Source organism: Zootermopsis nevadensis, unplaced genomic scaffold (assembly GCF_977971745.1).
Source record: "Zootermopsis nevadensis isolate Lab colony 2312 unplaced genomic scaffold, Znev_1.0 Znev_ptg000017l, whole genome shotgun sequence".
NCBI classification, from domain to species: domain Eukaryota; kingdom Metazoa; phylum Arthropoda; class Insecta; order Blattodea; family Termopsidae; genus Zootermopsis; species Zootermopsis nevadensis.
In genome coordinates this window covers 325494-353234 of record NW_028259149.1, presented here as the reverse complement: position 1 = coordinate 353234, position 27741 = coordinate 325494, and the positions used below count along the sequence as shown (strand labels likewise).

General features: G+C 40.4%; 1 protein-coding gene and 1 long non-coding RNA gene across 5 annotated transcripts in view; one reads left to right on the top strand and one right to left on the bottom strand.

Moving 5' to 3' along the window:
* Window positions 1-2983: 2983 nt before the first annotated feature.
* Window positions 2984-9976, bottom strand: rtv (QVR superfamily protein rtv). The gene is made up of 3 exons (XM_022083664.2): window positions 9785-9976; window positions 6294-6467; window positions 2984-5054 (listed from the first exon to the last, which is right to left on the bottom strand). Exons 1-3 carry the CDS (start codon window positions 9855-9857, stop codon window positions 4852-4854), a joined length of 450 nt encoding a protein of 149 aa, XP_021939356.1. The 5' UTR covers window positions 9858-9976; the 3' UTR covers window positions 2984-4851.
* A 1634-nt stretch (window positions 9977-11610) lies between these two features.
* The window catches only part of LOC110839465 (uncharacterized), a 32835-nt gene continuing 16704 nt past the window's right edge, over window positions 11611-27741 (top strand). For 3 of the 4 annotated variants that reach the window (XR_015535423.1, XR_002546491.2, XR_015535422.1), the window contains exons 1-3: window positions 11611-11734; window positions 12599-12676; window positions 17660-17822. This is a non-coding gene — a long non-coding RNA (uncharacterized LOC110839465). Of the gene's footprint in view, window positions 11735-12598; window positions 12677-17659; window positions 17989-27741 lie in introns of those variants that run through there. The other variant, XR_002546490.2, reaches the window with a different exon arrangement.

Below are 27741 nucleotides of genomic sequence, written 5' to 3'. Positions count from 1 at the left end.
CAGGTTCCTACTCAGTTGGGCCCACTAGATAGAGCTAATCCCTATCTCCGGACAAATTAAAAAGTGAAAGTCCCAGAATAAAAACGCATAACCACACCATCCATCCGTGGGACGTAAAAGAATAAAATAGTAGAAACAAAATTCATTAAACACGAAAAAGCCAAATAAAACAAAGACTCACAAAATGTGGGAATAAATACATATCAACATTACAGATGTAATGTTCCTTCCGTTCAGTGCAAGATGCATATCAGATCAGAGACATAGATGGCTTGAGTCTCATCTGCATTGATTTTTATATTCTAGTGATCACACCACAACTCCATTGAAGTAAGGCCTCACTGCAGCTCTCTGAGAACATAACCCTCTTTGTGGCGTGTGCCATGTATGCACGTCATCAGCGAAGGGGCTAGAGGATCACCTGGTGACGGGCGTCATTTATGTGCAAGCAGTACAAGGTAGGGGACAGGATGAAACCGTGTGGCACCCCTGCTTGCATCTGCCTTGGTGTAGACATTTTGCCTTAAACCAAAACTTTGAATTTTATATTTATTTGGGTTAATTAGTTTCACTAAACTGATTGAAAAGTGCAATTTTGTTAACTGATACTGCAAGCCAGTGCGCCATACAGTACCAATGGTTTTCTCCATATTCAAGAGTACTGTAGTCTTAGACGTGTTTCAATTTAAGTTGACGTGGTCCACAAGCCTCATACATTGAAGATTGAAGTTTATAGCTGTTATGTGCATGAGGACTGAACTGGCTTACATTAAGCAGAGCCCATGTTTGACAAGATAATTGGAGACAAACTTTGTGGATTAGTGACAGCTGGTTAAATAAATGAGTTACATGTACCAGTGGTCTCCATGGAAGGTGTGCGAGTCATTCATTTGCGCTGCCATCAATTCCGCTGGTCTTTGTCGGTTTTAAAATCTGCAAGTGTCGTAATCCAAGTATGTTTGTGTTGCAACTAACGCACTTTGGTGCATTGCTAACAGACGAATTCATGAGCATCCATTCTTCACTGAATGTGCCAAAGCTTTAACTGGGGGCTTTAACTCAAAGTTAACTGACGCAAGGAACCCCTTATTTCTGCCTATTTGAAGGCAAAAAGCTGTCTGAAGTCATGACTGATGCTCAGCATGGCAATTGAGGCTGCCCATATAAAAGTGGGCAAGGAGATGCAATGATTGGTGCCTTAATACTATTTGGCAACCGTGTCTGAATTTTCCATGCTTTTCCCCAGTTGTATAACTGAAGGAGCATGGCCTGCCTACCCCAGTCATGGAGGCCTTCATCCAAACTATTCCCCACCACTTCTGGGTTCAAATCCCAGAGAGCCATCCAACAAAAGTTCCTTTTAAAAAGGACAGATTGCCTGATCGGAGCTCATGCTACCAGTAGCAGCAGCCGTTGGTCTGATTGTGTCAGTGCCTTCAGCCAAGACGACAAACTCGTTAGCAAAAGCACATCCCCAGTTATAATTTATAAGGCACTGTTCTCACGTTCCAGTTGAGCATTTCATACATAGCAATGGTTTCACAGAGGAAGGAACTTTAACTGCAGTGTTTGCCAACATAGAAAACTTCTCAGAATTTGACACGGCTCGTCTGGGAAGGCAGAAGTTGTACGTTGATGTCCAACCATGAAAAACTTTAGACAAGGATTATACTTGGTTACTTTCTCAGTTGAGCCCGAAACATGCTTTCTTTTCTTAAGGCAATTGGGCCTCCAAGAAACTGTTTCCCGATACCTTAACAAGAAACAAAATTTTTTCACAACATGTGACCTTGTTGGTATTCAAACTTCATGTGCACTAGTAGGAAGTGATGGTTCTTTAAATTAAGTGATAAAGTTAAAGATAAACATTATAAAAGGAGAAAATATTAAAGGGAAATATTAACTAAAGTAGAAGTAGAGTAAATTAAAGTAAAGCTGTCCCACTATACGCCATGTAGGCGCTTGGGGGGAGAGGTGGTATAGCTCCTACTCGTTCTTGACCTCGGCACTAGATGGGGGTGAGTGGTCAGCATCACACCCCAGCCACATACCCCTGGGAAATGACTCCGTTACCCATTGGATGGGTGGGCCCCAAAACTGGTCTGGACACAGAGGCTAGAGGAAAAATCCTCTGCCCCCGTCGGGGATCAAACCCCAGTCGTCCAGCCCGTAGCTAGTCACTATACTGACTGAGCAACTCTGGCTCTCACAAAATAAATGATAATTAAAATTAAAAGCACGGGGAGGAGTAGAAAGGAATAGAGAAAGAAGGATGTGGCTTCAGCTGCTGATCAACAGGTCAAGCCAAGAATAGGCGCTTTATGATCGAGGATTCCGGTGTTCTGTCGGGCTGAAGTCCTTTTGCCATCACATTCCTGATTACCGTGGTCATCACCTCTTCTTCTTAACCATGTGTTTATCAGATCTTTCATATCCCATTTGCTGTCTACTGGATGGCTTGCAAAAAAATACCCAACCAACATATTCACCCTGAGCATGGTAATTGCAATGTTTGCTGAAACAAATAACTTTCAACATCCAGTGTGGCTTATCATGAAGACTCTAGAGTTTTACATTTAGCTCCAGTCGTAAAAAGCTAACGACAAAGAGTTCGTGTAATTTATGTCTTATGTCATTGACACCATAAAAGTGGCTTTGGAAATGGCTTCATAATGTGTTTTTTTATATATTTATTGTAGCTGTAACATTCCCAGAGGAAAATGTGTGAATTTAAGAGAGTAGCAGGGGGGATGAATAATGTTGCACTTTTTGTCAGAAAATCTGAAGTTCCAACGTGAGAGGCTCAGGCATGTATGTATATATATATATATTAAACTGGATGCAGAGCACGAGAATTTGGACTGGACTGATTTGGTTCAGGCTAAGATGGATTGGCAGACTCTTGTGAACACAAAATGAATATTTGGGATCCATAAAACCAGGGAATATCTTGACCACATGAGCAAATACTACTTCTTAATGCTTCTGTTTCATGGACATTTAATATTCCCATTGTTTCATATACAGTTTATAGATTTGTTGTCAGTGTTGCATTAACGGTGAAGCAAATGTGGATTAAGTCACATAGAAAAATATTCTTCAAATGTGTTAAGGCACTTAGTGTATTGTAAGCCTGTTAATGTACACATTTTGGCTGTAGTATTTGTCTTTAACATCTGCTGACAAAAGTTTCGAAGTATCCACAATCTTTGCGAAAACAAGTGTATCAAAAACATGACATATGTCGGCCACGGAAAATTCTGTATTGCATCACATACTTTCTTAAGAAGCAAATTGATTCTCTGAAGCTTTATAAAAATTGTTACTTCATTACATCTCAGATATGTTGGACATTGAACATTTTGTGAACTGTATTAAATATACACCAGCATAATTTCCATATAAAACTCGGGTCAGTCACGGTAAATAATTACATTCATGAACTCACAAACCCTGAGGTAACAGAGCCGAAATATTCAACAGTGCCAGTACCAAAACCTGCCATTGGCTGTGACCCTGAGCCAGTTTCATCCATCACCCATCCTGTCAACCAGTTTCCATCATAATCATGGTCATGTCATTGTCCCATCTTCATTTTAGACTTTGAAGTAAATATTTTTGAACAGGTTTCTCTGTCAAAATTTTTTGTGCATTCTTTGTCTTGCTCATCGCAGCCTTGTGCCCAGCACTTCGTAATCTACATATCACTTTCCTCCCAGGACTAGTTACCTGTATAAACCTTTTAAGTTCCTTATGTAATATCGTAAACTCCTCATTGGTTCGTACTTGGTACATCCAGATAATTTCCTGAGGGCGTCGTTTTCAGGCACCTGTCCATTGATTGAGATTAGTTCGGTGGATCCCACGGAATAGGTGCCCTTCCCCTTCGCCACACCTGAAGACAAGGACAGATCCGATCCTCGATACGTGTAATTTCGTAACATCAGACGATGGACAAGGTCCAAAAAACCCAACGATGCAGATTGTATTACACTTTCATCAGAACCTTCAGAGTAGATATTTTCCGATGTTTACTACAATCTGCGCGTACATATAAATAGAAAATTAGCTGTGTCGCATTGTCAGGTTGCGGATATCGTCAGTAGCTGCGCAGTCATAGTCAGGTCACAGAGGACAATTTGTACTGCACGACGATTAGTTGCAGAGCTGTTACCACCCTAAATGACTGTTTTATTATGAACTATGAAAGAAATTCTGAGGACATTAAACTCGGATATCCGAGAAACATGTCAGGAATATGAGAATAATGCCTGGAATGAAGGTTAATTCTATTATGTACCTAGATAACAGAGTGTGACAAAACTATGAAAAGTTGTAGGATTTGAGGTTTTCATGGCAATGAATACAAATATGGCTGTCTTCTGGGTTGTAGCACTGACTTGTCTGCTTCCATCAGGTGGAGCTAGTGAGAATAGTGGTGAAATGTAAATTTTTCTATATACATACTGAAGTTAGTAATTTTAGAGACCAAATTTATGATAAACTGTAGATGTTTGTTGTGTGTGTTTGCATGTGTTGTCCGCTTGCTGTGCCAGAAGATTAAGTACTGAAAATATCTGAAAACAAAGTATTTGGATGCAACAGAATAAAATAAATACGGAATTGTGAATGTTACTTTAAAAGGAACATGTGCTGTTAATGCTCAAACTCAGATTGAAGACTGAGACATCGTAGGATGAATATTTGGAAACTAGGTTGTGAATTTAAATAAGTGAGGTTGTTGTTTTTTTATCTGCATTTGTTTAATTAATTCTTCCATTGCAAAAATATATAATGTAGTTGTGTATTTGTTAAGTAGAGAAGATTGTGTTAGGATCGTCCTATTTTGGGCTATCCCGTTGCTATGTATCGTAGTGCCGTACATACGACGAGCAGTAGCATCGCCTTCTCGACTGATGGTGCCGCATTGCAGAGGTCCCCCTGACAGAAACACATGTACACCTTCTTGTGGTTCCACGTGATGTAGTCGCACCTTTCCTCATTGTCTGATGGACCACGCTGTAGGCACATGCGTTGAGTTGCTACCCCGTACTCTGTAACATGCCGAGCATTCGCGTCTATATTACATTGTTCCCTGGAACTATCCCTGTATGTAATATACACAGGAGATGTACACAATTTTACTGAAACACTGTTCATAAACTGAAAGGCAGAGGAATGGAAGCTAAATACATTTTGAGCAGGTTGTATGATGAAGTTTATAATTCATGCCACTCACAGATGTTAAAATGGCATCCCGAGTAGGTGAATTCCTCACGCCTCAATGACGTGCTGGTCCAGCAAGATGGAGCACCTTCACATTTCCACAAAGAACTGACAGACTTCTTAATTTGTAAGTTTCCAAAGAAATGGATCAACAGAGGAGGGGTCTATCACGTGACCACCCTGTTCACCTGACCTTAATCCCAATATTTTTTTCTCTTTTGGGGGTGTATCAAGGATGCTGTGTACGTGGCACCATCGGCTACCACTCTGCGAGGACTCGCCAAGAGGATAAGAAATGCAGTGGCTACAGTAACCCTTGACCTTAACAGTGTGTGGACTCAAAGTGATTCAGGGTAACCCCCACTGAATATCTGTTCAATGGGGGTCACAGCAACTTGATCATATAAGCGAGTCAAATGTGTTTTGTCTTCATGTGCAATGTTACATTAAAATGGTATACATTTCATATGTACATCCTATATTTTAGAATGTCCATTCCAACGTAACATCTGTCTCTCTCTGTATATCTGCTGCTTCCATGCATTGAAGGAGAGTGTTTTAGTAATTATAATAAAATATTAGAAACTCTTCGAACATCTGGCTGCTTGGGTCCATGTCGAACATTGTCACTGACATTTTCTTTTCAACAGTGTTCTTCTATCCCCCTCAGTATTTTGAATTTGCTCTTTCCTCGGAATCTTTTACGACGATGCAAAGTTAAAATGTTTTTTCTATCACATTTGTAACTAAGAAGTTAACAGTGCTGTGGTAACAGAACGTAAAGGTTAAACAGAAGCAAAATACTGTGTTGGCGTCTATATTTAAGCCCACTCCATGTCATCGTAGGCTTTTTTCCTTGAGTCTATTACCCCCCATTTCCATCAGAGTGCAGGCTGTAATTCATAATTTATATTATGACCATCTTTTGGGTTTAAATATTGTTATTATCAATTCATTCCCAAACATTTTGTACATATTTGTACTGGTATTTCTGGAAATGCAAATGCAACGAGAGTTCTTAATGCTGTCTGTGCTTAATTCTGACTTTGACCTCATGATGGTCTCACCGTCATCCTTGAAGGAATTGCCCCCTTCTAGAAATTTGCCACACCATCCTGAGGCACAAGGCATTGCCTCGACTCCCCTCTCTTGCTCCGCCAGAGTGAGGTTCAGTGCGAACGGATCCTTACAAGTGCCCAGGTCACCACGTGAACGGCAGGAATAGCAGCGGCGTAGCAGTGCTGAAACATGTCGTGCAGTCAAGAGTTAATACTGTTGGACTCTGTATATTTGAAGTACTTATATAGAATTGATTCGGATTTTTCGAAATAAATACCAGAAATTGCCAGCAAATTTTCATGGATTATCAAGTAAGATATTTAAATAATCATACAAATATTTCTGTTCAGCATCTAGTACGAATTTCTGCTATCTTTGATGTTAGAATTCCAGCTTCGTATTCAGAGGGTTCTAGGTTAAAATCTTGGTCCAGTTTTAGTGAGTTTCTATGTTTATCTTTCGTTATTCTATTCATTAAATACCAGGATAGTACAATAAATTCCTTATTGATCATTCATGAACAAGTTATTTATTTATTTTTTTACGTAAGTGCAGACACGTGTGTACGAGGCTTGCGTCGTCTTTCTGCGCAGGCTCGAGGGGTGGTGGTGGTCTGCAGACGATATTGCAGATCACTACTTTTTATTCTTATTTGCTACAGCGCCCATGGCGGAGAAGCGAGGAGATACTACAGACAGCTGTTTGATCGTTCGCACAGTCAATTGTTAACGTTTTACTGGGCGTCAGGTAAAAATTACAGGAAACTTTTTGATCCGAAGTAAAACAGCTGAAAATCGAAATAACAGCTTCCGGTCAAATTAATAATTTGTGAACGAAGAATTGCCGACAGAATTAGCCAAAGATAATGGGGCAGGGATTGTGTGAGTGCGTCCGATAACCGACGCTACCGGTCTCGCCTCAAGATTCTTGCCGATGCAGATGGCAACGTAAGATAAAGAAAATGAGACTCTTCCCTGCTATGTACGGCGTATCTCGGGCATGGTCAATTTATCGTGCGTCTTTAGGAGCTGGACGACCGGGGTTCAATCCCCGACGGGGGCAGATAATTTTTTTTCCCCCTCTAGCTTGTGCGTCCAGACCAGTTCTAGGGTCCACCCACTGATAACTGATAGTTCACTTTTGTCAGTAAATTCTATATTTTATAAATCGTGAACGTCGCCTTGAGGTTTCCTGACCGAGCACGTGGAATTTGGGGTTGAATCCCAACTGGGGCAGAGACTTTTCTTGTTACCACTGCATCCGAATTGGCTATGGGACCCACCCAGACCCATATCCAATCAGTACTAGGGGATATTTCTCCAGAGATAAAGGAGCCAAGTTATGAACTTGATCCTGAAGGAAATACACCACTTGAAAAATCTAGTTGTAGATGGGACGATATTATTATAATGGATTTTAGGCAGCAAGGATGTAGATTGGATTTATATGGCTCAAGCTAGGAAGCAGTTTAGGATTCTTGAGAACACAGTAAAGAACTTCGGCGATCAGTTTATTGGAATTTTTAGGTTAGGTTAGGATACGGTTTCCTTCTCACGAGGGAGTCTGCCCGACGGGGTTAATTATCCATATAAAGTGTCTTCAAAGTGGGCCTGAAGGAAACAGTTTACTGAAGACAAGTTCAAAACGAGCATCGGTATTGTACGTCTAAATATCATCTGTTATATCGACATAGTGTTTGTAAAGTGACGTCATCGTTTTGAATTTAATCTGAATATTTGTTTACCAAACTAGGGAATTGCGTACTAGAAACTACAAATGGACGTCGTTCTATATTTAAATGTTATATCTGCAGTTCTTCAGATAACCTCTGACCCTACATTGGACCTTGAGTTTGCTGTTGGAATTGTTTACTTTCAATTTCTGAAACACGCGTAGTTGGTAAAATATTATTCTGTTAGCAACAGAATTTCTAAGAGCAGAAAAGGAACCACTGCTTATGTTCCATAAGGCCACAAGCCGAATGATGAAAAACGTAATGTTATTTTTAAAAAAAACATTTACCTGTACATATTTCTATTTTCTGTTGACAAACATTATTAATATTAGCACAAAATTAAAATTGGTATGTTTAATTCTGTGGATGGAAACATGTCAGCGACTTCCTTGGCACGACTACAGGATGATTCAAAAGTTTTTGCACAAGCGTTGAAAGTACGCCCTGTGTATATTACTAGCACATATGCATTTTATCTTTTTGCTGAAGACGAGTAAAATCAGTGATGGCTTCCTTCAAATGTCGTAGACTACATGGATTTTCTATGCACACTGAAGCTTCCGCTAGTACTCACAATTAAAAATAAGAGAAGTGAGATCGGGAGACCTCGGCGGCCAAACGTCCTTTCAAATTGATCGTTCACCGAACACACTGCATAAAACACGAGCGGCTGTTTTGGGAGTCGAAGTCCTTTACATAAATCGAATCACGCCTCATCTAAATAAGCGACGTCCAGAATATATTCTCCATTATTATTATTATTTAGTGTTCTGTCTGACGACAGGTCCATATGAACAGGATCCTTCCATCCTTTTCTCGGACTGGGACCTGTTCATATACGTTCTTGGCAGATGATCCAGAAGTGGTTTGCCATTGCCTTCTTCTGTGTGTGAATGGAGTAATTGTTGGGATGCCACGGAGAAAAACTCCGTGTTGCCTAGACCACCGCCTTGCCCAACACAAGTTATAAATTCGGGCACCGCCGGGAATCGAACCCGAGACCCCAGGATTACAAGGCCAGCGTTCTAACCGCTAGACCACCGTGGCTATCGTCAATAATGCACACGCTTGCAGTTGAGGATGGGAAAAGAGATGGTTCTCGAAAAGGCAGAAGATTTTGTTTGTTCGCCGTTCAGCCACCTGACGCGGCTTGTAGCCCGAGAATCCTTTATCAACTTCTGTCGTCGCTAAAGCTTCACTTCATACATTGAAGAACTGGATTTTTCCTGCCAGAACAAATGTTACATTTAAAGAATAAACACGTAGGAAGGAAGATGGCTCATCGCCCAGATTATGGAGGCAACAAGGATCTATGGAACTACGACCAGACTACACGGCGCTACAATCCAGAGGACAGCCATCTTCGTACCCACCACCATGAGAACCTCAAGTCCTACGTCCGAAGAAAGTTTACCCTACGCTTCGTGTTCTTAACATTTCCTTTCCAAGGTCATAAAACACTTACAGCCACTGGCTGTGTAGAATCATAGCTAGGCATGATGTCACTTCGTTTAACAAAGGTTCCACACATTAATTGTAAAACGATTCTAAACACTGAACTTCCAGCCTTCTGTAGCCGTGACCTACTTACCTCAGCGAAGAACTTTGGGGACTGTTAAAAACCCATTTCACAGAGACGACTATTTTTACAGTTGCAATTTCATTTAAAATCCAGAAATAATGTCAGCGACACACCCAGCTTCTACATATGTCATTGTTTAGTTGAAAACCAGAATAATGTCGGTGAACAGTGTTGTGAGTTACCTTCTGATAAGTCTGGAACCGAAACACACAAAAACAGAAGAAACGCGCATCCCGACGCTACGACGTGCCTCATTGTTGATACATCCGGGATATAAGTTCACGTTCCAGAACTACAGCTGTTCTCCAGCATCGTACCTGAACTGACTACCAGTTACCGTTAGGTTGCACACAGCGATATCTAGCGGCATCCTTGTGAGTTGAGTCGCCGATGCGACACAGAAGAGAAAGCGAGGCGGTAGGCAAGTCGACAGAAAATATGTCCGAAATTACATAATGTGAATTAAATTGCATAACATCGCTTAAAAAAGGAAAGGCTAATCGTCAGGACAGCCTAAAATAAGGCATCCTTCAGCCTTGCTGGTAGCTTCTGTGTCTTTCTCAGTTTTTACTTTCCCCATAACTTCACACAAATCGTGTGGTTGGCCGCCCTGTAAATCTGCATAACTCTCCACATGAATAACATTTCTGCTCCTTAATCTTTACATCCTGCACGATTTCGTAGCCCTATATTTTGTACATCAACTTCCCAGCTGGGTTTTTGTTGATACATTTTGATATCACGGGATGGGTGTTAAAGTAATGGTAATGATGACTTTAGGATAAGCTGGATCGGTTTGGTTGAATGTTCAAGAAAGTGTTTAACATTATTTTGCTACTCTGTGTTGTGCTGGCACCCCTTCTCACCCTTATTCGGACCCCATGTTATTAACATTGTCAATACTAATTGTAGTCGTCCCACATTGTTCTGCATTCTTTCTTCATGTATAGAAGACACGTGTATGCTTTGTTCAACCTGGCACTAAGACCCTTAAACGCAGAATAGTGTGGACCAATAGGAAGCGCCTTGCGCGTCCTTAGAAACTCTATAAAAGGTGCGAGATTATTGCCTTGCGTCGATTTTTAGGGCAGTAGTTATAGGAGGAACCTGTGTCGCTTGTGGCCATAATGTGGATATTGTTCATGTTAATTTGCAGCTGCGGTGAGTAAAGCCTTGTATCGACTGCGCGCGGCTGCCTCGCGCACCTGTTCGTGCGCGGCAAACTCGTTCGTTCGCTCATTGTGCTCGTGGTTACCAGCATCGAGCGCGGCAGCCGTGTTCGGCTGTGATCGACGCTGTTCGTCAGTTCTCGCAAGATCACCATGAATACAGCACAGTCAAATCCCTTTGCCGCGGGACAAAGAACCGCTCAGATTTGGCTCGACGGGCGCCAAGTTCGAGCGCGGCATTGTTCGTTCTGCCACGCGTGGCAACATGGTATCGACTTTGCGAGGCAAAGCAACGAACATTGCCTCGCGAGGCAGCCGCGCGCAGTCGATACAAGGCTTAAGGCATGTTTGTTCTGTGGTGACAAGAAGGAGTTGGTTCTGGTTCGGACATTATAACTCTAAATTTGTGTAATTATACTAGTAGGATAGCAAATGGTGTTTGAACGATAAAAAGTGCGACTCCCCCACCAAATGTCGCCCGTCCTATGTTCTGCCAGGAGGGTTAAATAGCCATACTCTTCACATTAAGTGGTGGGCCACAAGAAAGACGATGATGGAGGCAGCATGGACCTCTGAAACGTCGATAAACTTCTACAAGACTACACGGCGCAATAACCCAGAGGACATCTTCAGACTCAACGCCGTGAGAACCTCAAATCCTACAACTGCACTGCCCTGAATCGTCCAGCCTCGACCGCGGCCCTGTTTATTCGACAAACATCCATTGGTATTATCGATTATTGCCATGGTGCAGTATGTACGTGGCAATACGTTACTGCTGCCATCTGTGCGGGCACAGACAGAGGTATTATTCATGTTGGTAACAAGATTGTGTGTTTTTTAATCTTTGGTAGTAGTTGGGCGATGGTTTCTTTGTCACGCGTAGAAAGTCGTTGGTAGTGGACGCACGAACTAGGTCGGTAGCTTATTGAGAAAGATTCTTCATGGAATGCAGTATATCAGGTAATTGCGTGGAATTGAAATTCAGCAGATCATACAGTGTTATAGCATGCATGTTAATGGCATTTTTGATACCATATTACAAATTTCTGTGCTACACAAAGCGCCATTGCGATGGCCGTTTTGTGGGTTGTAGCGCCATGTTTGGTGACGTAGAAGTTTTTGTTGCTACCACAAGCCAAAGACGGCCATCTTATTCGCCGCCATTAGAAACCGTGAAGCTAGCTGTGTGTGTTTGCTGTATATAATCTCTTTCTGGTAGGTAAGCTGCATAAGAAACGTTATAAAACCTAAATTGTCGAAATCATTGACGTTTAATATATTCATTAAATAATGTTATACATAAATTCCACATATTTAGTTTATTATCGATTCACGTGAATATACATGTACATGTACATGGGTTACTTTTGATACACAGTCAAACTTCCATTATTAGTTCCACTTTTTGTTCGCCAGTTTTTGCGTTGCAGTAAATTCAAATTATTTATTCACTCAATGTTTTGAACATTGTTCCATTTTCTGGATTTGCCTCATAAAATGGAGATATACTGGCTTGTGGGCACTGTGAGTTTAACTGCATATAAAAATAGCTGCAAATAAATTTTCTGAAAATAAGTGGTATTAACCGGTAACTCAAAGTAATATCTGTAATAAGCATGTCATAATGCACAAGAGTAATTCTTAGATATCTGGTATTGTTACATAATCCTGTATGGTTTTCTAGTGTGTTTCTTGCATTGTGTGTATAACCACGCCATTGTGATTCTGTAATCCTTCAGTTGTACCTGTCCAGTGGTTATGCCAGATACAAATTTAAAATCTTCACTCCTTGTATTTATTTAATCTTTTCTTTTATCCGTGCAGTACTTCTGCATCCTGTCAACTGCATTCGTTGCGGCTCGATAAGCCTCAAACTCTCCAGGGAAAATCTGGAAATGTGAGGTAAGCTTGACCAATGGTAATCAATTGTGCCATACGCCCATAATCAGCCCACTGTGTAATGATCCTCATTGACAAGGCTACATGAGGAAAATCACGCCAGGTTTCTGATATTGGACGGGTATTATTTTGATTGATCCGTACTCTTTCTGGAGAGAGATGTACCAGATATCCTACTTTGTCGTGGTGGTTGTATTGAACTTGGTGAAGTTTTGCATCACCGCCTGACCTCTAGTTGCCACACTATAGTAGAATTCTACCTTGCTATCATGGAGGAATGTGACATGAACAGGTCTCATACTATCCCTCATATGGTACGAGAATGCCACTGCTCTCCGAAGATCTGCAATTGGAATATCAGGATTAGGAACTGGAATGACTTGACCTGGAATCAATCCAACATCATCTGTGGCCAAAGCATGGGCACACACTGTTAACTCTCACGTGAGGTTGATTTGAGGCGATTTGTTCTGGAACGTGGAGCCATTAAGTTTCCTATAAGACATAACTTAATGTTGTCATCCGAACCTTCGACACTTACCATAAGCTAACATGAAGGCCATTGTACATAGGATGGGATGACTAATTTGGGTTCCTCCAACCATGATGGGTCAGCAGAATGGAGCCCGAGAGGTGGCGGAAACCCACAACCGGGTTGTAGGGCCAAGAAATAACAACACTTGGTGTAGTTAGGAAATTATAACAATTATTTCTGATACCGTATCCTAACAAAGCCTACAGCAGTGATTCCACATAAAATCAGCATAGAAAGATACATTTTCAACAAGACCTCAGTTTTTTTGTTTTGAGACTGTAGTCTGAATGGAGATAAGTATTTGTACCAATTTTTATTGCATTTTGGCCACTAGATTTTTTGGGAGCAGACATCCAACGTAAAAAAAACTTTCTTGGCACAAGTAGTCTTAGAGAAAGTGTCTTAAGTTCTGCCCTGATTTGAGGTACATAGCTCATTTTAAACCTTAATAAAACCCCTTTCAGTGATCTATTCTACCAGTATATTCAGTAAAGTTGTCTCCAATGTATTTAAATTTGACCTTTGACCTTGTATTCTCAACTTTTTAATTTTTAAGAAAAAAATGTTGTTTATAAGTAATTTGTTTAAAACATCTGAAAATACCAAATTTGGAACTGCAGTGGTATTGGGTTTTGTGAAGCAGATTGCTGTGAAGTTGCGTTGCTTTTATTGAAGAGAACTTGAAAAAAACATTTTTCTCTTTACTTTTTTACATTTATTAATTTTCGTTAATATAAATGGCTATGCTTTTGTTAAAGCAATTTTTTTAGAATTGTGTGCCATTAAACTTGTATAAAATTTGGCAAAAAATGAGGGAAATATTTTAAAAAAGCTGCAACAAACAGTACTTTTGCTTAACAGAATTCAATAAGCTGTACGTGTTGGCCAAGTTCAGACATGCTTGGCTTGCATCATTGCCAATGAGTATGAGTTGTGCAGTGTCTGCAGTATTGGCGGGCTTCCTGTGTGGCGTCGATTTGACATGGAATGACCCAACAGCACTTTGGCTTTTCAGGTTTTAGGATTTTCAGGATTTTGTAATTTTGCTTTTTTCCATGTCAGTTCTTGAGCATATTCTACAATTTATTAACATTTTGATTTTTGTGAAAAATATCAAAAGCCATCACATTTTGGGTGGTATATTCGTCTGAACAACACCTAAAAGGCCACATGCCATTCACTGGCTAAACAAGTGTAAGTAAATAGGATTTGAGGTTATCACAGCGGTGAGTAGGAAGATTTCTGTCTTCTGGGTTGTTTCTCTGTTTAGCGTGGTAGATGTCCACCAGTGTTTCAGAGATCATACTGCCTCCTTCATCAGGGCGATGAATGAGCCAGTCTAGTGGGAAATTCTAGGTTTATGGGGACCTGCTCCCATTGGCTAGGATTCGGCTACTCCATTCACTGTCTGGTCATTATAAACCTAGCGTTTTCCAATCGATTGGCTCATTCATCGCCCCGATGACGAAGGCAGTATGACCTCTGAAACGTTGGTGGACTTCTACCATAGTACACGGCGTAACAACCCAGAAGACTGCAATCTTCAAGTGTAAATAAGCAGGCTACATTCTACTGCCTGTAAGAAGACATCAAGAGTGGTGCCATTCACATTATCATTAGTCAAAGAATGGTGATGCACCAGTTTTTAAACTTGACAAGCTTATGAAAATGGCACCACAAAAAATCTCCATGAAAAAATATGCGAATTAGGTTTTTAAGGTTTTTGGAATGCCAGATATAGGTTCTGACACCATAGTTCCTTTCCAGTGCCGTAAACATGTCTAACTTCATTCCCGCTCGACAGTCCCTTCATCTTGCATATTCCCACTCCGCTGGAAATATCTGCCCAATCATTTGCAGTGTATTTTGGTACCGCTGCACATCAGGATTCGTTAGGATGTTCCAGTAGCTTCCTGTTACAAGCAGTATAAATTGGCACTCGAAGCAACTTACTTTGTGCTTTGTTTCCTTGCCTCGTTCCTAGAGGGGTTGTGGTTCGTATTGCAGTGCGATGCCATCAGGGCTGTGGAGTCGGAAGCAATTTTAGGTGGAATCGGAGTTGGTATATTTTTACCGACTCCGACCTCGATATAAAATCTTAAGAACACTTTCGCTGTCGTGTGAGCAGCCAGTGGCCTCACATTTAGGGAGATTCAATGACGTGTTGACCCACATGGTGTTTGGAATAATACATTATGACTTTGGTTCCAGTATCTTAAGAATGCAAACTGTGTATAAATCAACCGATTTCTGCAATAACCATTAGTTATATTTAAATATGGGTTGTGAGTGGGGTTTGGATGTTCGTGACCTAAAAAACTGAGAAATATGCATGCAAATATGCCCCCAAAAATAGCGAAATATGACTCAAAAAAGGCAAAATGTGACCTAATTTGTTATGAAAAAATATTCGCCAAAATTTAAAAAAAAAAATTATATTTCAATCATGTTATTTATTTACATATGCATGTACGATTACATTACTTGATTTCGTAGCAATTTTAATCAAAAATCTCAGTCGCTTTAAGTTGTAAATGCCTCGTTTCGGATCAGCATCAGATGTTGAGTATACATGATCCTGTAAAAATAAGATAAATTTTAAGAAAGCCTTTCATGCATTTCATATTCATTAATTACAAATAAATAAATGAACGGAATTCAAAATATTACATGCATTTCTTCATTCTCCTTTCTTGGCAGCATTACAATATATAACGATGTGCATTTTCAAGGTCTCGAATGAAAATCTTCTTAGATTGTCGCACAATATGGTCTTGTAACTTGAGACATCACAAATGTTTCATGGCGTTATCGAAAAGTACAGTGATAGGGGAGTGGTTTATTGTTTCAAGAAGGAATAAGTCACCAGGGCGGTCAGCAAGGAGCGTGCGAATAATGACATTCCCTACATATCTGCCGCAGACATCCGTTGTTTCAGCAACCGAAACCCAGATCTTATTGTCACCCACAGTACATGTAATTCTTTTTAGAACATCTCCATAACAGGCAGGTACAGTTCATTGTTCACTTTGTTAAGTTGGCAGATGCCATCATTTCACATAGGGATTCACTGTAAGTGTCTGAGAATTGTAGTTACAAGTAAAAGTTTATACACAAAATATAACCAGAATATGCGTTTAAGTACAAATATGACCAAACACAAAAATGAAAAATATGCATTTATATGCAAAATAAAAACGGTATAATTGTGATTAGGACAACCCAGTTAGTGTTTAATTTCAGTTTAGACTGAAAATAGAAGCCCCAATAAAAATATGACATCGTGGACATCCGAACCCTAGTTACAAGTCTAAAAAGTAGCCTGATGATTCACGTGGTGGTACCATTTACCATTTTATTAATGCATATTGAGTTTTTATGAAGGAGTCGGAGGTTTTAGTACCAACACCACAGCCCTGGTTGCCATGCCCTTCATCTCGACTGCCAACACGATTTGTTTGTTCTTCAGAAGGTCCGGGTCTCCTTTCTCCAGTTTAACTCTTCCCTCATACAAGCTAGGCCTTGGGCGTACTAGTTCTCGGGGAATAATCTGCTCTCCCTCGGGATACCTACATGCAGCCGTCTGTCACGTTCGCTCCTGGCCAACTACCGTAACTCATATTTCTCTTTCATTTTGCGTGCATTTGCCACAGCCACCTTATTTATCAAGGGCTTTATTCAGTAGTTGTAATCGGACAACCCTCTAATGACCTCTCATGCTATTTAATTTCTTTATGAATTTGGCTCAATCATGTTTTCCCTTTATCATCTCCAAAATCTAAATCATGTTCCCCTGTCATGATAATGCATTCTATTTCTCTTGTCCAGTCCTCTGTTCTGTGGCGTTGTATGGGTCGTGCGTCAGATTGTATTTCAGGTCATAGTTACGTGTTCTTTGCATGAAGTGCACAGTGAAAACTCATTTTGGGCTGGTCGTGTCTGCCCGTCAAAATACCCCCCCCCCCAGTTCAACTTAACCACTGGATGGATTTGGATTGAATTTGACAAGACAGTTGTGTTCTGCACAACCTCAAAATCGAATTTCCTTGTGTCCTGCAAGTGGTGATAACAAAATGATGGCTGAGTAAAATCATAAGGTAGTAATTCAGGTGGTTCAGTCCGGTGGCCAATGTGGGAACTACTGAACAATATGGATTTAATATCTCTAAATGAACGTTGCAAAGAACACATGAGGCTGTTACGTGTATTTCTGTTTGGAGTACACGTAACAAGCTTGTTCATCTTGAGGTTTCCTGTGGTCATTCCGTCTGCCATCTCTGTCCTGTGCAATGGGTAGATTGGAAGGATTTATTGCCTGCTGAGCAATCAAGGCACAATTCACAGTCCTCCCACATATTTTTGTATTTATTAACGTGGTGGCTCGTGACTCGAGCTTAAACTTTTGTCATCAGATGGATTGAGGTTGAATTAATTCTCATCATCTTCAACAGCTTGCACGTTACTGAAACACGGGCCGACAGAAGATGAGACAGAGCCTCGGCCACTTGGGAGTACCAGAGGGCGACGTGACATGAACATCTTCGTGTGCTACGGTAGGTGCATCCAGCTGTATTACAGGGATCGTCTCGATTGTGACCGAAGTGATCGACAAAGGTAAGCAGTATCTGTTCTTCATGGTTTGTGAATATGGTCCATAATCATTGATGCCGTTCGCAAGGGAATGAAGACGTTCTCACAGAGGACCTGTGAAGCCTCAGCCTTTAACCCTTCAGCGTGGAAGCATTTAAATCCCAAGTCTATACCGTGCTGTGGGAGGAGTTTCTGCATGGGGATTTAATTTTGAGCTGAAAGTGCATCATTTTACTTATATGGGCACAACTTCCCTAATAATTGATAAATTTTAGTGAAACTTTGAACAAAATGTTCACAACACACTATGCTTTATAGAAAGGTACAAAATTTACCTTAAGCAGTAGGACGTGCCACACTCGGTAAACTGCTCCCACTTTGTTCACCGTCATTGTATTCATTTTCAGATTTGTCACATGTAAGAAATTCACGAACAGGTAAATCATCGATTACACTTGATTCATCATCTGAATTGAACACGCTACTTTCGGAATCGGTGAGAGGTTTGTCTACACTTCTAGCAATGTCTTGAGGAGACAAAAAACGCCTGCTACTCGAAGCCATATTCACGGCTGACTGACGGCAGATATGTACTATAGAATTCTGTTCTTACCAAGGGGAGAACAGAGAATGCATTGACTAAGGTCGTTGACATCACATACCGTTAGAAAGGTTGGAATGTGTTCTACACAGCCTTCGAAACCTTAAATATATTACTCCATTTGTCTTCCCTAGAGAGAGCCACAAAGCAGAGGCTGAATGCAGTTGAGTTCAAAAATCGATCTATATTTCAAAGTCGAAAAACACTGATAAAATCGATCTGTCAGAGTCATGATATATATCAATCGATAGCCAGCATTTTTCTCTACATGGCTACTGGATCCAGAATACATAAAATACAAGGTCAGTCGCTACGAAGAAGGAGAAGTCTTAGCGCGCATTATGCGAGCAGTGCTCGGCACTCCACGCCATGGGATGACTACGTCATGACGAGCGATGTTCGGCACTCCACGCTGAAGGGTTAAATGGCTTGCAGATTAAACCACAGGTGATGTTAATTGTCTCTCTGGAGTTTTTTTTTGCGTCTTAAAAAAATTATTCCTCTGAAAGTGTACTAGGTAACTTGTCAGTGTTGTGATGGATGGTGACTTTACCAATTTGTTGGTTCACCCACGTGAGATACAAAGACAAACAGTCTAGTTGTGTACCAGACTTGGGAAAACTGTGTAAAGTACCACGTGGGTTCGATGACGTTGGTCGAGCGGATTTTTGGTGATTGGTTATTCGTCGCCGAATGGAATAAGAGCTGCTGAGAGTAGACTCGTACAAAGGCTTTATTACTAATAAATAGTAATAAATACAACAGGTTGTTGGTTGAGGCTTTAGCAGGGGCCGACTGTGACTGAACGAAGTACCGTCAAGACTAAACTTGTAACAGATCAAAAGTTGCTATATATGACGACGTCTTACCTTTGACGAAGCGACACGTTCTCTGCCTTTTATACCTTCCTTTTGATGTTCATGGGCAGGCATTGTACGGGCTCTGCTGGTCTGCGCACAGGTGACGCGTCGCAACTTTTTCTTGTGTGCCCCTTTTCTGAGAATCTTCTGTTTACGAGCCACATTGGAGTTGTATATGTATATTGGCCAGCAAGGGCATAGCCCGGGTACAATATGTGTATTCCGTACTGTGTATTGTTAAGAAATTTCTAGAATGTTCTAAAGTTTTTGCGAGTTCTCTGCCTTTTGTCCCTCCCCTTTGATGTTCATGGGTAGGCAGGATACGGGCTCTGCTGGTCTGTGCAGTGGTGAAGCGTTGCAACTTTTTCTTGTGTGCCTCTTTTCTGAGAATCTTCTGTTTACGAGCCACATTGAGGTTCTATATGTATATTGGCCAGCAAGGGCATAGCCCGGGTACAATATGTGTATTCCGTACTTTGTATCGATAAGAAATTTCTAGAATGTTCTAAAGTTTTTGTGAGTTTGTCCTCTGACACTTGCCTCACTCCCGGACTTTTGGCTGGTGCTTATTAATTATTTTGAAATGGTACATTTGTGGGATGACAGTGTCACCGTTTCCTTGAAAAACAACCCAATTATCGAACAAGGGTAACATCGACGAAAGCCCGAGTTACAGAATTTGGCAGCAGTGTTCACGTAAAAGACTTACTAGCAACTAGCATACTACCTGATATAACAATATTATATTACCTACAATAATAATATCCTATAAACTACTATGCATATACAGCATAGTAAATACATTAAATTGAATACTTTGTTACTTTCGAAATTCCTTGCTGATGACAGGAATCCACGTGGGAGAGAAATCCAGACTGGGTTGACTGGTTGAATTGGCTGGCATAGACGCGTCGGCCGATTCCTTATATTTTCCCTAAATATATTTGATGCCCTTATTGATATGAATGTTAGGCTAATTCTGATTATTCCAGCAGACCCTGCATCGTGTAATGTTTGTGTTTTTTAATACGTACTTCCAGAGGTCTGAGGTGTAGAGGTGTTTTAGAAGTTCCTGTAATTTGGCTGATCCACATTGCCAAATCACAAAATATGTCGTCAACATGTCTTAACCACATAACCAGTCATCAGGAAAGGAGTTGGAAAGTTACAGCCTAGTTCAGTTTAATGTCTTTATGAGACTGTGTGACTTTGTTTTTTACATTCTTGATTTCTAACTTTTCATTTTGTAATTGTTGACTTTTAGGTAGAGTCTTTTATGAAACATGTATTGTGTTTGGTTTACGAACCTGGGCGTATACGAACTTTCCACCTGGGGTCGGCAAACATGATAATGCTGTGTATAATCCATTACGTCTCATATTTTGTGCTCTGAATTGCCCTGATGGAGTTACAGTGAATGGCGCTGTTGTTGGGCGTGGTTCTTTTGTTGCTTGTTATGTATTTCACATATTCCTAGCATGTAGTGTATCATCAGAAGTTTCATAGACAAGCTTGGTATATTGCAACCGTCCTTCCAAACTCTCGTCTCCTCGGTGTTTTTGTCAGAGTCACGGGTCAAACCCAGTGACGTACCAGGCGCTCATTCGTTTACAGCTTCGAATCTTTTTATAAGTGCGGAAGGAATTTTAGGAGAATTTGATGGTGGTCGTGGGTTTAGGTCGGTGAGCATGGAACTCCGATCCCAAGGGAATGTGTGGGGGAAGGCAGTGTTAGGGTTGATGTTTTACGTGGGATGAGCAGTCTCGAATAACAAAAGACGCCACTGGTGAGCTGGGAGTAGTCAACTTTATTGTCTCTTTGAGACAATGGAGACCAGTTACAGTTTACAGTAGGTAGTGCGTTGAATCAGCTGTTGTATGAAGAAATTTATGTAAATGGAGCACGGTCTACACGACCTGCAGATCGAAAACTTGAGAGGCTAAGAACTGTGCGGCTTCCGAGGGTAAGAAGACTTGAGAGATTGAGATCTTGAGAACTTGTGAACTTGCGAGAGCGCCGCAACCACAGTCGCTCTTTAAATACTCCTGCATTACGTAACTTGTTATTGAATTTGAATTAATGCGGCGATGTGATTCGTTCTCCCACGGGCGGGAACGTACCCATAAGCCATATTCAAATTCAATTGGTCCATCGCAGTAAGGCGATGGTCGTAATGCAGTCGTCACCCGACATCTGCCAAGCTCTCTTGATCTCCCTTTGCTAGGCCTCTCCTTGTAAGAATGTAGCTTTTCAGCAATTATGTTGAGATAGGGGTACGTCAAGCATGTAAAACTCTAAGGCTAACACGGGCCAAATAAACAAGGTTTAAGTTTATGTGGGCCGCAAAAAAACAAAAACTTCAATTTTCATAGAAACGTAGGTTTATTTCGAAAAGTATAGTATAAAAAAAGAACAAGGATAACATTAATGTTTTCTTCCTGACACTTGGCATCTCTTCTCTGCTACTATCTTTCCTACTTCGGGGGAAATCTTGTTCCCAGTGATTACTTTCAAAACTGGTCCAAGTTGAATATCAGTAATTCTGGATCTGACAGGAGACTTATTTCCTTTCATAATTGTAAATAACTGCTCACACCGATAAGTACTTCCAAACATGGAAATAATTTCATATGCGAATTTTCGAGTATTTTCAAACCTGGCAGGTAAATATTTGTAAAACCCAGGTACGCCAACTTCACTTAATTTTGCCTTCAAATCTGAATTGCACTGGATCTCAATTACCTCCATTTGCATTTGATTAGGTACTGATTCTATATTTATTGAAAAAATTGGAGTAAAAAAAAGAAAGAAAACTTGTCTTCCAAAAATTTAAAATCTGCAAACCTTGTTTTAAATTCAGTTCTAAGGCTTAAAATTTTTGCGTATTTTTGATATGATGCGAGTTTCACCTAAACTCGATTTGTTCATGTTGCAAGTCGGAAAGTGCGTTAAATCTTCATTTTTCAACTGCTTTTGCCAAAGAACTAGCTTACATTTGAATGCTTTAACTTGGTCACACATGTTCGTAATGATTTGATCTTTTCGTTGCAGTTTTAAATTTAAATCATGTAAGTGTTTTGTTATATCAATCATGAAGGATAAATCTTGCAACCATACTGTGTCAAAAAACTGGCTTGTGTCATGATTTTTAGTTATTAAGAACTGACATATTTCTTCTTTCAAGTCCCAGAATTGTTTAAGAACCTTGGAGCAGGACAAACCGGAATATTCGCTGTCTAATTCACTTAAAGCAGAGAACTGTCGCTGATTTAAGCTTCGAGATCTTATGAAATTGATGATTTTTTTGATAGATGTCAACTCATTTTCCATGTTTATTACCTTCGCGCATAATACTTCTTGATGTGTCTTGAATCTGTCATAAATTTCACTTTGTTCTTTTTGCAGTAATGCCACGAAACCATTGTTTTTTCCGGTTATCGAAGGAGCTCCATCTGTAGCTACAGAAGTTAATTTTGACAGAGGTAGATTGTATTTTTGCATAAGTTCAAAAACACAATTAAATACAGTGAAACCTCGATGCATCGTTTTCGGCGGGGGTGGGAAATAAAAACGATAGATGCGGGAAAACGATAGATGCGGGAAAGCATTAAATTTTTTAAAAAAAAACAATGTTTCTCTTTCAAAGTTACTTCTTTTTACCAAAAAAGTCTTTAATGGACAACTGGTTTGTCGAAACTTTACGTTTTAGACCAAACAGAGCCCTTTCCGCGTTCAAAATGTTTTCCTCGTCACGTTCGCTAATATTATGGGCATAAAAGAACGACTTCACTTTTGCCAATGCAGCGTGTGCTTCGGCAAAACTCGGCACAGCTTCGGGCTCGCATTCGTCGTCTTCCTCACCGCTCCCACCCCTTCGCGATCGTCACACAACTCATCAATCGTGTCGACTCCGCATGTAGCAAGCTCGCTGTCTACTGCCGCGTAGTCACCAAATTTAACCACGTCTTTCACGGCGCCAAATCTATTCCAGTCTTCGTGAAAGCCATCATGCTCATCCACACTGACGTTAGAGTCTGCTTCTGTGCGAAGTTCACACCCGTAGCCACCTTTGTGAAAACAATTCAGAACAGTTGGTTGGGAGACATGCCGCCAAGCTGCCACTGTGAAATGAATTGCTTGTAGCACGTCAATTTTCATGTTGACATCCTTCCCAGCATCCATTGCACATACAGCTGTTTGCACAAGGCGCTTTCTATACAACTGCTTGAAAGATTTTATGATGCCCAAATCAAGCGGTTGCAAGACGCTCGTGCAATTTGCTGGATACTGCACGACTTTCACATTTCGTAGAAATGTCGTGTCCTTCGGATGAGCGGCACAATTATCAACAAACAGCAAAATCTTTCTGCCTTGTGCGCCCATGGAGGCATCCAGAGAACTTAAAAACGCCGTAAAGATGTCTGTTGTCATCCAAGCCTTTTTGTTGGCGTGATATTTCACCGGAAGTTTTTTCATGTTTTTGAAACAACGCGGTTTTCGTGATTTTCCAACTACAATCGGAACCCGTGTGTCACTACCGTCACTGTTAACACACAGAAGAACAGTAATTCGGTGTTTTGCACGTATTCCCCCGTGGCAAGATTCACCTTTCAATGCCAGAGTCCTATCCGGGAGGGCGTTGTAGAAAAGTCCGGTCTCATCCGCATTATAAATGTCCCGCGGCTCATATCCCTCCAGCAGTGTTGGCAGTCTCTCGAGCCACAGCTCCGTTACTTCCACATCCACAGCAGCACTTTCGCCGGCTAACTTCTTGTAGACCATACCATGTCGTTCTTTAAACCTACTAATCCAGCCATTCGACGCTGCAAAATTTTCAATATTCAGTCTTGCGGCTATCGTCTTGGCTTTTTCCCGCAAGATGTTGCCATCAACAGGAATTCCTGAGGCCCGCGATTGCTGGTACCAAGTGAAGAGGACACTTTCTAGCTCACTGAAAGTTGATTTTCTTCCGGATTTCCTTTTTTTGCATGAATTACCGCACTTGTCAGTTTGTTTTCGGATTTCTTTCTTCTTTGCAACTATTGAATTTAAAGTAGATGGTGCTAATCCAAGGCGTTTAGCAATGTCGATTCTTTTTTCAAATGGATTCTTCTCCACTTCTTCTATGATTTTTAATCTTTCTTGAAGAGTTCTGACTTGCTTTAGTGGGCGAGACATGGTACAGGAATAATAACAAAATAATTAACAGGAGTAAGAGGAATAACAAAATATTTACGGGAACAACAACAAAAGTATAGACTGGAACAATAACAGTAAGAATGGAAATACTATTACTGCCGAACACGACGAAACGTAGCTGTAGAAGACACGATATGAACCAGAAGAATGAAAAGTGCCGCCAGCCTTTCCTTTGTACTTGTAATAAAAGCATTTGTGAAGAAATTCACACTGCACATGCCATCTGGCATCGCTGAAATGAAATATGAGTGCACCCAAATTAAAATCGTAAAATTTCTGACAATGGGCACCGCCATTCACTCCAACTATCACCCCTGCACCGCTGACCCTCATTCCAAAAGAATGTGCTGGTTGGGCGACATAACAGGTTACCGCTACTGTGTATTCCAAAAACATTATGCGTCTTTCGGTATTAATTTATCTCTAAACCCAGCATTTTAATTTCTCAGAAACGATCATTGCGGGAAAATTGTGGGCCGGGACTGAGATTTTTGAACGATCGATGCGATAAAACGATAGAAGCGGGAAAATGTAACATTATTTTATATGGGATGTATTCGGGACCGAACAAAATGGACGATGCATCCGGGAAAACGATAGTTCCGGGAACGATGGATAGAGGTTTCACTATCTTGTCCTGTACTAGTGTTATGATGCATCGGTACTAGTTCCAATAATTCGTCAAAAATGTTGAAATCCGTGTCGCAAGCACGAAGGAACAGCTAATTGAGCTACGCCGCCAATGTCCCTACACTCGTCACAGGCAATGTAAAAAGCTTCGAAACTAGATGATTTTGCTTTGATCTGAATACTTAATCAGTAACTCTTTCCGCAACTGTATTTCGAGACGAGGTTGCTTGAAAATCCTTCACATTTCCAGGACAAACAATTTCTGCAGCTTTAATTAGACATTCCTTGATGAAATCACCTTCAGTAAAAGGTTTCGAGTGTTTAGCTGTCGACTCCGACAAGACGTAGCTTCACTTTCTGTTGTTTTTTCAGTCCCAACTTGGGCTCTTTGAACTTTTCTTGTCTCAATTATTCGGTTTTTGTCCGTCTAATCACAATTCATATATAAATTTACAATTAAGATAATTAAAATATCATTTTATGTTCCTCATCGAACAATCGATTACAATTGGAACATCTTTTTACAACATGTTTCGGTTTCTATATAAACCATCTTCAGGTGTAAAAGTTAAAATTATAAACTTAAAACTTAATTACAATTTCTGATATGCAACATTTTGGTGATGTTCACTTCCAGATTCATTTTTATATTGGAGTGAATGTTTTTTGATGTTCTACATCTCTTGTCTCATTAATCCCTCGTAATTATCATATTTTGATTTATGTTGTTCATAGTGACGATTAATGTTGTATAACTTTGGTGCACATATCAAGCAGATTATTTTATTTTTTACATCACAGCAAAAATACTCCAATTCCTACTTTTTTTGGAAATTTCGATGTTCGTCAGCAATATTTCGTTTATTTCGATAGAGACGTGCTGAATACAAAGGGCTGAAATATCGTTGACATAAAATAATAGATCATTTTAATAAAAATTAATATTTTTTCTAGAACATTAACTTACCAGACACTGAATAACTGCACAAATTAATAAGCGTAACGTAAATAAACCTATTTTTCTTGTTCTACGAAAGCAAAATATTTCCTGTTACGCACCAAACAAACAAGTCAGTACAAGACTAATGACGCGGCACTGGCACGTGGTAGTAGGTATATAATCGGCTGCTAGTATTAGTGGGGGGAAATGGATGCAACACGATTATAGTAATCAGTCATTGGCGAACGTTGTAGTTCGTTATTAATAATTATGTATAACAGGTTATTGTAAAAATTAAGTTACGAAATTTTTATTAAAACCTTTATTACATTCCGTTATATTGGCTGGGCAGCGAGTTTGACATTCTTGCCTTAGACCTGTCTGGCTGGGGTGACCCTACCATGAGCCGAAGCTCCGGCCGGCATAGCCCTAAGGGTCATTGGACAAGGTGGTGATACCTTCGAGTACTTGTTCCCTGAACTGTCGATATTCTGCATCCTGATAGGCATTTTTGTTTCGTGGCCGAGCGTTCCTTCCCCAACTCTGGATGCCTCTTTATCCCCTGGGATAAGCAGGCGTTGTCCATTAAGCGTCCTGAATGGCGAAGGGGTGCAGTGTGTGCTAATCCCCCACTGGTGTTCCTCCCAACCCTAGCGAAATGAAACACTTGTAATCGTTGGTAATTAATACCAAGTAAGTAAGGAATGGTAAGCCCCAATCGCTGTTGTCTTCAAGTCACCGGTTTAGAACTGTCCTTGCAAGCTAGGCCGAGCGAACGGATCTCTGCTTGCAGATGCAGGGTCCAGCGATGATGTCCATCTTGTAGAAGTCTGTTTCGCTAGCTTGGCGCGTGTTTAATCTCTGCGTGCGTGAAGTCTAGGAGTCTCGTTCCGGCGAGAGAATCTTTGGGTTAATTAATTACTAGTTACCTTGGGTTTATATTTGTCTGTTAGAATAAGAATTTCTTAAATTAGCGAGTGTTATCCAAGACCCAAGAGGATGAAGATAGAGTTGCATTCTCTGAAGGTGGCTGCAAATACAAGATAAAATTTACTTCCTTATAAATAAGTCATGTTTAAAAACCAGACTGGCAGAAATATTTTAGTTAACCTGAAAGTACCGCATTTACAGCTGATATATGGTGAAACTCTCGTTCAAAGCAATGAAAGGTATCAAAAATGTTTAAATAATTTTGTGGTTCTTATGTTACATGGTGAATGATCATTATAAAGAAACTTCCAAACCCTTTCTGTTACGTCACTGCATTCAGAGCTTTTGCCAACTTTCTTATTATCTGAAATGACTATTCAATGATGTGGAAAGCTTAAAAATGTTAATTCTGACACGACTTTGCAAAATCCATCGTTCAATCTGTAATTATTTTAAATTATAAAAAGCTTAAAAACTGTTTCCATACATTATGTATATTTAAAGAATCAGAGTCTGTTTTAACGTGGCTGAGAATAATCCCCCAGAGGGAATCTTCTATCAAATAAATTGCAGATAGCGTCTAAACCAGCTGAGCCACCACCAGCTTCTCATGGAGGATTCTCGTACGTGAATTCAATAATACGTTTCTAGGTTCACACTTTCTAGAAAAAACATTTATTTCTGAAACATAATAGCCTTCAGTGGCCTTCTCTCCCTCCAACTCTGTGTAAAGAAAGTCCTTCTTTCAAATCCAGTTCCCCCCCTCCCTCCGAAAAAATCAGT